The 10,579-nt window shown below is 53.1% G+C and overlaps 1 protein-coding gene across 1 annotated transcript; it reads left to right on the top strand.

The window, feature by feature from the left end:
* Positions 1-592: 592 nt before the first annotated feature.
* UBL7 (ubiquitin like 7) lies at positions 593-9,336 on the top strand. Its single transcript, XM_026648218.1, has 10 exons — positions 593-834; positions 1,361-1,480; positions 2,078-2,160; positions 2,324-2,408; positions 3,123-3,180; positions 4,914-5,047; positions 5,964-6,013; positions 7,778-7,945; positions 8,222-8,344; positions 8,727-9,336. The coding sequence occupies exons 1-10, from the start codon at positions 651-653 to the stop codon at positions 8,862-8,864; spliced, it is 1,143 nt and encodes a 380-aa protein (XP_026504003.1). The 5' UTR covers positions 593-650; the 3' UTR covers positions 8,865-9,336.
* Positions 9,337-10,579: the final 1,243 nt, after the last annotated feature.

The following is a 10,579-nucleotide window of genomic DNA, read 5'->3' as shown; positions in this document are numbered from 1 at the left end:
TCCTCCCCAGGCTGGACCCCCAGCACTCACCGGCGGAGTGGAGCAGGTTGGGGCCGGGTCACTCCACTTCCTGCCGCCCGGTGATTGTAGGGTCCCCCGAGACGTGTAGCTCAGGGGAGGGAGCTTGTGGGGGAAGGGGTGGAGTAGGAGCAGGGCTGGGGCAGAGCAGGGGTGGGAATAGGTGGGGGGCGGGGGCCATGGGAAAGAGGCGGAGCAGGGGTGGGGGCTTTGGGGAAGAGGCGGGGTGGGGTCAGCTTTCCTGGCCAGCTCAGCCAGCCGGGGGATCGGGCCGGCCAGGGCCCCTTCTGATTGTGGGCCCGGCCCCATGGCACCACTGGTGCCAATGTAAACCCGGTACTGCCTAGAACCCGTCCACTCGCCGAGCTGGGCTCTGTGGTAAGGCCTGGTAGGGGAGCCCCTCCCTGCTCTATCAGGGTTTGGGACAAGGACATAGTCCCCCCCGCCCCCTCAGTGTTGGGGACTAGGGCAGGGACTTAATGTAGATATCCCCACCCAGAGCTGGGGACAGGGTATAGCCTAGTGTATAGGCCATTCCGTCTCATGTTGGTTTGTTTCGTTCCATTCACAGCCTCTCCTGGAGTTCAGAACTGGGTTTCTGAGGCTCAGTTCCTCTCGGTGACACAGTTACAATGTCTTTGTCAGAGTGGCATATTGCGGTGAAGCTGGCAGATCAGCCGTTGGCCCCCAAATCCATCCTGCGGCTACCAGAGACCGAGCTGGGAGAGTGTCCTTTGGGTGGGTGCAGCATCTCCTACCTGAAGCAGCTTATCACTGGAAAGCTGCAGGAGTCAGTCCCAGACCCAGAACTCATTGGTGAGTTGCTGCTTTTACTGCAAGGTTGGGCCTAGTCAGGCCTGGGATCATGCCAAATTTCAACTGAGTAATTACATACAGCAGTTTCAGTTGGGTATAGTTTCTTTGCTTCCAGTGTTGCTGTGTATAATGTTAGTTATTATGGAGACATTAGCCATCCCTATTTTCCAGGTTTGCTTTTAACAAATCCTTCTAACAAGGCAGGCTAGTAGACACCTATCTCTGCTATGACATATACTTTGTGTCTGACAGCAGTAGAACTCTGTGGGGTTGGGGTAATTCTTTTAAACCGTGTAGTTCTGTGAGAGGATGCACAGCCAGGCTTGTGTCCTAAGCTTCAAGGTCCCCTTGAATTTAAATGTGCAAGTGTTTATGCGGCTGAATATTTAGGAGTTGCCACTTCAATTGGTACATCATGTGGCAGGCTGATAGCATGCCTGGAAATGTACTTATCCCATAAAGGCCAAGCAATAGGGCTTCCTACAGGAACACCCTGTGTTATAGAGCTGTGCTTTCTCTCTTTCAGATCTGATCTACTGTGGCCGCAAGCTGAAGGATGACCAAACACTTGATTTTTATGGCATCCAGTCAGGCTCAACTGTTCATGTCCTGCGGAAGTCGTGGCCCGAGCCGGATCAGAAACCAGGTGAGAGAGAGGATGCCTGGGATGACCCTCTGGAACTCTTAAACGTGTGTATGTGTGGTGCTTATCTCTTGTGGTTGAGATGGGGACACATACGCCTGCTTGCCTGTCATTTTCAGGGACAGAGGTATACTGGAAGGAGGTGAATTCCTTGGGATTGATCTGATGTTTTCTCTGAAACCTCCAATCTTAAAGGAAAGGGAGCTCTCTGTCTGTATCACACTGACATGGGAACTGTGGAAAGAGCCCCATGATACATGGAGAAAGAACCTCCTAGCTGAGTTCCAGTCAATTACACTGGTTCTGTTGAGGACCAAAATCAGATCCCCACTCATTTTGATCCATCTTTATTCTGCCTTTGAAGTGTTCTGTGGTCAGCATCAGAGCAGGTAAATTAAAGCAGTGGCACTGGGATTGCAGAGTTGGGAGTGCTAGAGCAAAGGTCTTTAGATTCTTCCCCCGCACATACACTGTTCTGTCAGACTGGGTTTGGCTTTCTTGGCTATGAGGAAACGGATGACATAAAGGGCAGGCAGAATGAAACTGACCAATAAAAGCTCTTGATTCTTCTTCCCATCCCTTTCTGAATGTCTCCCCCAGAGCCTGTGGATAAAGTGGCTGCAGTGCGAGAGTTCCGGGTCCTGCACACCGCCCTGCATAGCAGTCCTGCATACAGAGACGCAGTGAGTGTGGCTTATTCTTCACCCCTAAGTGTGTGTCATCCACCATGTGTGACTGAACAAAGGAGAGGGATGGAGAGCCCCAACAGCAGTTGAATTGGGCTACCCCAGTTTTAGACTGGCCTCATTATGTGGCATTGCTGATCTGTTTTGATTTCTTTGGTAGGTCTTCAAGATGCTGGGGAACAAGGAATCACTGGATCAGATCATTGTAGCTACCCCTGGTCTCAGCAGCGACCCTGTTGCTCTGGGTGAGTTCAGATGTGGCCAGACAGTGTAAAGGACATAGTAAATAGACATGGTCCATGGAACCTATTAATTCCTCACGTTGGGGGAGGGAGCGTCAGGCTCCAGGAAGAGCAGGAAAAGGCAGTGTCTGCAGAGACTCTCCACCTTTGAGACAGAGAGGTCTGAATCTGTCCAGGAGTCAGATTTTACTATTGTGCTATCTGTTGTTGGACTGGCCCATAAGGAAGCCGGAGGGAGGGAGGTGCATAATGAATGCATCTATTTTGCACCTGCCCCTTCCAAGTGCCACAAAGAATTAATTAAATCTAATCCAGGCTTGCCTGGCCTAGTGAGCTAGCAGCATCTCTGCATGGCCATGTGCAGATTCCAGTAGGATTTTGGGTTATTGCTTCTTATGGCCCTGAGCCAACAAAAGCAGATAGCTCTGAAGAGCGGAAGTATTGTATGATGCTCAGCAGCAACCATTGTTGACTCAAAACATGGTCCTTGTGCTTGGGAGCTGATGGTCATGATGCAGAGCCTTGTAGGGAAGAGGTGGAAGCCTTACAAGAGAATAATAGTGGAGAGATACCATCTGGAGTACACATTGCTCCACTGCCCCAGGAGTAAAGCTGTTCCAGGAACTGAGTGACTTTTGCTTGTGTTTTGGGTCACATTTGACAGATGCCCCTTTTGTTTCCTGTCCCTGATTCAATACATTTCCTGGTCTCTTACAGGGGTCTTGCAGGACAAAGATCTTTTCTCGGTCTTCGCTGACCCAAACATGCTGGACACGTAAGTTTTGAATGGCCATCCTGTGTCCAAGCCATCACGTAGCTACGCAATGCCTGTTTGTACAATTGCACAGTCTATTTTTCTTTAAGTGGGAGGAGAGGGTTACTCCAGTTCTCAACTTCCGGTGTGGACATGCCATTCCACTGGCATAGGCAGGGTCGAAGGCTTTCCCTTCCCTTCTTCCTGCTTCCAACCCCTCTCTCTTAGTAATAGTAGTCTGAGAAAATACTGAGCTGGGGTGTTTGTCAGTGAGCTGCCCATGCTGCACTTTAGGGGGCGGGATGGCTCAAGAGATTTGTACTTTAGTGCAGGATCTTTTACCTCTGCTTCCTGAGTTCAAATCCAGGCTTGGTTGGTTGTGGTTGAAAATTGCTACCATCTGATTGTTGCTCAGAGCCCTGTGCGAGCTGAGGTGGGGAATCTCGTTTTTGGTCCCAGTGGGCAGCCTGCATCCGAAATAGGGTTGCCAACTTTCTAATCGCACAAAACCAAACACCCTCCCCCCGCCCCTTCCTCGAGACCATGCCCCTTCCTTGCCCTTTCTCCAAGGACCTGCCCCTGCTCACTCCATCCCCCCTCCCTCCATCACTCGCTTTCCCCCACCCTCACTCACTTTCTCTGGCACGGGGCAGCGGGTTGGGGTGCGGGAGGGGTACAGGCTCTGAGGGCTCCGGCTGGGGGGTACAGGCTCTGAGGTGGGGCTGGGAATGAGGAGTTTGGAGTGCAGGAGGGAGCTATGGGCTTGGTAGGGGGTTGGGGTGTGGGCTCTGGAAGGGACTTTGGGTGTGGGAGAGGGCTGGGGTAGGTGAGGGGTGCTGGTTCTGGCTGGATGGCGCTTACCTCGGGTGCCTCCCGGAGGCGACTGGCATGTCCCTTCTGCTCCTAGGCTCAGGGGCAGCCAGGTGGCTCCCTGCGCTGCCCCTGCCTGCATGCACCACTCCCGCAGCTCCCATTGGCTGTGGTTCCCAGCCCGTGGGAGCTGCAGAGTTGGAGCTCGGGGTGGGGGCAGCACGCAGAGACCCACTGGCCGCCGCTGCACCTAGGAGCCAGACATGCTGCCTGCTTCCGGGAGCCACACGAAGCCAGGGCAAGTAGGAAGCCTGCCTTAGCCCTGCTGCACCGCCAGTTGGACTTTTAGCGGCCTATTAAAATCTCCCGGATTGCTTTCAATAGTCACTAGGAGATTGATGCTGATTCCAGTAGACTCCTGCCCAATCTGGGAGGGTTGGCGATCCTAATCAAAAACTCATTGCCAAAATGGGATCTAACTGGCCCCTCTTGTTGGCCAACTCAGCAGAGTGCGTAGGAATCAGTGGGTCAAGGGGAGGGAGCTTCCTTCACCTAGAGATCATCCTTCTGTATCATGAGATACATCAGCCAGAGGAGCTGGCACTACTGTGGCCCATGCAGTACATGTTCAGTGGATGAAGAGAGGACTCCAGCCTTTGGGGATGTCAAACCTGCCATCTTTCACTAGCACCAAATCCACTTAAACAAACAAAACAAATAATAAAAAAAAAAATGTGGAGCATGACTCCTGGGCTGGTGGCAGGATTATTACTAGACCAGGTAGGCTGGAGGGGTTACATCATCTGGCTGCCAGAGCCGGGATCGGAGATGGTGGTGAAGCATAGCCCACTGGGAAGCCTGAAATTGCTGCTCTGGGCGCTGTGGCGGCCTCCCTTCCCTTCCTCTGGTGCCACCTCCAGGTTTCTTGTTTTGTCTCTGCCCAGGCTAATCCCATCTCACCCTGCTCTGGTGAACGCCATCATCCTGGTTCTGCACTCAGTGGCGGGCAGCACGCCCCTCCCAACTCCGGAGACCTCCTCACGCAGCATGCCCTCCAGCTCCTACAGGGACATGCCTGGTCAGTTTGCCTGTGTGAAGCATTCAGCTGTGTGTGCACATGGGGTAGATGAACTGCAGGATCTACAGACTAATCCAGGCAGTAACTGACCCTGAGCCTTCCAGGGGCAGGTGGAGCAGGAGGCCTGGTTCATTGAGTTGGTAACGTGCATCTGTTCTGGGATGTAATCTTTAGGGCAGAGAGAGAGGGATTTTCCTTCTCCTCTGACATATGCAGCATTAAGTAGAACTCACTGAATCATCCAATTAGAGTGCAATAAAGGAGTTGCTGGGTGTGTTAGGCCTGCGACTATGAACCCTTCAGCTGCTGTAGGTCTTCTCCATCCCACTTAGGATCTGACCCTCTTCACCACTTGGGTGGGAATCCTCCAAGGAAAACCTAGGATGCTGGTGATTCATAGGTGGCACTCTTTCCTCTGAATCAGAACTAAACCAGTGTCCCACATAGCGGTCCTGGCCCTGTGCTGCTGAAGGCTGTGCCTTTTCCAATGAGACATAAAACACTTGTGAATATTAAAGATCCCATAGTTGGTTTGTGTGAGAAGAGGTGTTAGCTCCATTGTCCTGGCTGTATTCTAATTTGGGTAACTATGCTGCCTCCCTAAATTTCCTCTGTACTTTCACTAGGAGAAGTTATTTTTCACTTCCCCATCTAGTGCTGTAGGCACATTAATGTCACTGCATTCCACCCCAGAGGTGACTGCATTTTAATGGTGAGTGGGCAACCCTTATAAAACGCAGTCCATGAAGTGTCTTTCCCTGGGAGGCTGAGTGTTGTCTATCAGCTGGTTTGACCTCTCTGAAGGCATGGGAGATCTAACAGTCTCTGCTGGGAGGGTAAGTGGGAGCTGAGATTTTGTGTTGTCTGTGGTTTGAGAGCTTTTCTCCACTTGAATGTGTTCTCTTCTCTGGGGCAGGTGGCTTTTTGTTTGAAGGTCTCTCTGACGACGAAGATGATTTTCATCAGGTAATGTTAGTGGGGCACGTGAGGGGTCTGGGTTTGGGGGATGGTTGCATTTAGAGGCACAGTAAAATCAGAGAATCTGGAGCTGCACCCTGGGCAGGGTGGTCTTGCAGTCAAAGCACTGGATTAGGGTTTGAGAGACCCAGGTTCAGCCCTTGGCTCTGCCACAGCCTCCTGTGTGACCTTGAGCAAGTCGCTTCTTCTCCCAATGCCTCAGTTTCCCCATCTGTATTATCTAGGGCAGAGGTGGGCAAAGTACGGCCCGTGGGACCGTCCTGCCTGGCCCTTGAGCTCCCAGCCGGGGAGGCTCGCCCCCAGCCCCTCCCCCGCTGTCTCCCCTCCCCCGCAGCCACGCGGGCAGCACTCTGGGTGGCGGGGCTGCGCTTTCCTGCAGGGCAGCGCAGCAGCGTGCCTGGCTCCGGCCGGGTGGCACAGCTGCCAGACATGCTGCTCTGAGCGGCATGGTAAGGGGGCCTTGGGGTTGGATAAGGGGCAGAGGGTCCCAGGGGATGGGGAGCAGGGGGCGGTTGGATGGGGCAGAGGTTCTGGGGGGGGCGGTCAGGGGACAGGTGGGGAGGGGGGTTAGATAAGCATGGGAGTCCTGGGGGCCCTGTCAGGGGGCGGGGATATGGATGGGGTCGGGGCAGTCAGGGGACAGGGAGCAGGGGGGGTTGGATAGGGGGTGGGGTCCCGGAGGGCAGTTAGGGGACAAGGAGCAGGGGGGTTGGATGGGTCAGGGGTTCTGAGGGGGGCAGTCAGGGTGGGAAGTGGGAGGGGTCGGATAGGGGGCGGGGGCCAGGCTGTTTGGGGAGGCACAGCCTTCCCTACCCGGCCCTCCATACAGTTTTGCAACCCCAATGTGGCCCTCGGGCCAAAAAGTTTGCCCACCCATGATCTAGGGATAAAAATTCTGTCTAACTCCCCGGACTATTGTGACACTCAAGATATTAATGATTGTGAGATGCTCAGATACTACAGTGAGAGGAGCCACAACAGTACTTAGTTAGGCTCGCGTAGTAAGAAATAAGTAGGTCCAGCTCAGGGAATGGTGCTTCCCTGAATGCCAGCACCAAATACCATAGGAGCTGTGAAGCACCTTGCCTGGATGTGAAGAGTGGGTGATGCAAGTACTTCTTCAGGGCAGCGCACTGCAGGTTTCTTTGCAGAGGAACAAGGTCTTGGTGGGGATGATTGTTTGATTATTCAGCAATGGGTGGGGAGGGACATCCTGCTTGACAGGGATCATTAAGCTGAGGCGATGTCCCAACCCATGGTCCGTTTACAGAACCACTGATAATTGCTAGTCAATCATTCCCTTCGTATAATACATCCAGTAACTGCAAGTGTCAGATCAAAGCCAACTCCCCTGACCCCCAACCCTGTGTTTTCTCTTTGTCTCCCTTCAGTTTGCCAGCACTGAGCCATGATCACTAGATGGCCCAGACTGGCGGTGGCCCCAGCCACCTCTGAACTCTGGGTCTCTGTCACATTGTTTGTTTGAAGTTACTGACACCGCTGCAGTATGATCGTCCATTGCTGCATCTTTTCAGGGCTTCCAGTGTCTCTATAACAGCTGTGGTTAGTACTGGGGGTTCTTAGCTGGTGACTCTGAAGGTTAACGTTGAAAGGCAGGGGAGTTGGCAGGCTGAGCTGTGCAATGTTAGTTCTAAAGGTGGCTCTGATGGTGACTTCCTTGGAATCCTGAGCGGACCTTGAGTATCTTTGTGACATAGACGCTAACTCATGGGTTTTCTCCCGTCCCGGCAGAGCACAAGGTCCACGCCTTCCAGCAGCACTTCTGGGTCCCGCCCAGCATCACTCGGCTACACTGGGGCTGCTGGACCCCGGCCAATCACACAGAGTGAACTGGCAACTGCGCTGGCCCTGGCCAGCACGCCTGAGAGCAGCTCACACACTCCTACCCCTGGCACCCAGGTAGGGTAACAGCACAGCATCAGGGAACCCCTCTCTCAGATTACAAACTGCAGTGAGATACTGACTGCTGAGAGCCAGTCCCAGCTAACGGCCCTGGGACCTGACGCTGGGTTAACCCATTATGGCAGGAGTCTCCTCTGTACAGACTCCGTGAGGGAGAATGTTTGGGGTTGGGGAGACCCTTGTGGAGGAGGCATTGCCCTGAAGATCGCTGTGTGGGCCAGTTAACATTACAGCTGTGTGTGGATCCCACTAGCATGGTCTCCTGTCTTCCAGGGTCACTCATCGGGCACCTCTCCGATGTCCTCCAGTGTCCAATCAGGAACTCCCATCACCAACGACCTCTTCAGCCAGGCCCTGCAGCATGCCCTGCAGGCATCTGGGCAGCCCGCCATGCAGGTCAGTAACTCAGTCTTGTCATTTCAGGGTTCTGTGACCCACCTCTCCACCCTGATTCCAGGAGCTATTGCAGGACAGGAAAGTCTTTCACTTGAAGTGCCGCGTTGCAGGCCACTCAGTATCCAAAGGTGACTCAGTGGCTGGCCGGAGCTCCCAGCAGGAGGTGCTGTAGGGAACGATGCAGAAGCACTGGAGGTGGAGGGTATGGGGCAGGACTGTGGGGTTGCTTCCAGCAGGAGGTGCTTAGATCCCAAGATGACAGAGGTGTAGAAATGCAGGAGGGAAAAGCTGCGGCTTTGGAGGCTGTGGAGGAGGGTAGGGAATAACTGTCGTTTCTCGGGTACTGAGTGATTCCCCTTAGCTGTCTCTCCTCTCTTTACAGAGCCAGTGGCAGCCGCAGCTGCAGCAGCTGCGGGACATGGGCATACATGACGACGACCTGAGCCTCCGAGCCCTCCAGGCCACCGGAGGGGACATTCAGGCTGCCCTGGAGCTGATATTTGCAGGCGGGGCACCCTAACTCCCTGGGAGCGAGGGCAGAGTGGCATGTTTCAGAGATGCTGCTAGGTTAGGACGATTGTGAAGTTCCTGTCTCCGATCCCCACCTCAGCCCTGAAACACTTGGACAGAACTGAGCGTCTCTCTTGCCCTGGGCAGTGTAGGGGACTCTCCCCTGCCTTGTCGGGATGCAATTGATGGCAGAGGAGATGATGCACTACGCTGGGATGGGAACTCTGACTCAGAACTCAGAGAGGTTCTTCCTACTGCACTCCCCTGGGCTATAGCCACCACAGGCAAGACCACTGGATTTCTGTACAGCCACAGGAAAAGAGCAACAGCCCCCTGAACCAGGAGATGCTGCAAAGCCACAGCTGCTCCCACGAGGCATCTGCCAGCTCCCTCTCCTGCTTGTACTTCCATTCCTGCCACCCTAGAAAGCCTCAGTCGGTTTTAGTTCGTCAGTATTTGAGTCTAATAAAGCTGAATCTCTCCACTTGTCTGTCATTGGAATTGTGATCCGGTAGATTTCAGAGCTAGCCTGAGTGGTTGTTGGGAGGGAGGCCTCCAAGAATAAGCTAGGCTGCTGGAGGAAGTACTGCCGATAATTCAGCTGGGGGTGCTCTTCCCCTGGAGTCCATGCTGAGCCAATGTCCCTGGGTGATGTCAGAGGTGCTGTCTCTTGACTGAAATGTTCCAAGATGATCATTTGTGTGCATTAAAACGGGGGGGGGGGGTGTTCCTCATAACAACATGTAGCAGTTACATCCCACTTCTCATCTGCAAAGCCCTTTGCAATCACTGATTGATCCTCACATAATCCCTGGGAAGTAGGCGAAAGCAGGGAAGGACAGGAACTGGCTAAAATCCAGGAGGAATAATTCCATTCTGCCCACTGAAAGTTCTCTTCTTGCTTTCCAGGGATATGCTCTTCCTCCTCGTTTTCTGCTCTTAACTTGGTGCTGGTGTCATTATAGTGGCTGCCATATTCCACCCCACCAAAACATGCAAGGGACATGCAAGTGGGTGCAAGTGCAAAGAGAAAGATGCCACAGCTGCTGAGCACCCTGCAATACCAGCCATTTCTGGAAACGTGGGCCTTTGTGTTAAGTGAATACGAGCTTTTGGCCTCGTCAGCAGGAGGGGTTGTACAGGCATCTGTATTAAGGAGAGTATCAGAGGGGTAGCTGTGTTAGTCTGGATCTGTGAAAAGCAACAGAGAGTCCTGTGGCACCTTTAAGAGGTTGATAGATTTCCATTCCATACGGCTAAATGCAGTGCCTTGCATGGTGTCAAGTATCAGAGGGGTAGCCGTGTTAGTCTGGATCTGTAAAAAGCAACAGAGAGTCCTGTGGCACCTTTAAGACTAACAGATTTTACAGATCCAGACTAACACGGCTACCCCTCTGATACTTGACACCATGCAAGGCACTGCATTTAGCCGTATGGAATGGAAATCTATCAACCTATCTGTTAGTCTTAAAGGTGCCACAGGATTCTCTGTTGCTTTGTATTAAGGAGAGACTCAGTACCCTACAGCATGAGATTCCCTCTTCAGCTGAGACCTGCCCCCACCAGCTGTGGGGAACCAGTTTGGAATTTGAAGACCAGGAGTACTTGTGGCACCTTAGAGACTAACAAATTTATTTGAGCAGAAGCTTTCGTGGGCTAAAGCCCACTTCATCAATCACATTCACAAAAATGTGATTGGATTATTCCCAGCAGGTGGTGCAGTAG

Source organism: Terrapene carolina, unplaced genomic scaffold (assembly GCF_002925995.2).
Source record: "Terrapene carolina triunguis isolate 2854851 unplaced genomic scaffold, T_m_triunguis-2.0 Scaffold67, whole genome shotgun sequence".
In the NCBI taxonomy this organism is placed as follows: Eukaryota; Metazoa; Chordata; order Testudines; family Emydidae; genus Terrapene; species Terrapene triunguis.
The sequence above is the reverse complement of the archived record's forward strand: the minus strand, read 5'-3'. Positions and strand labels throughout refer to the sequence as shown.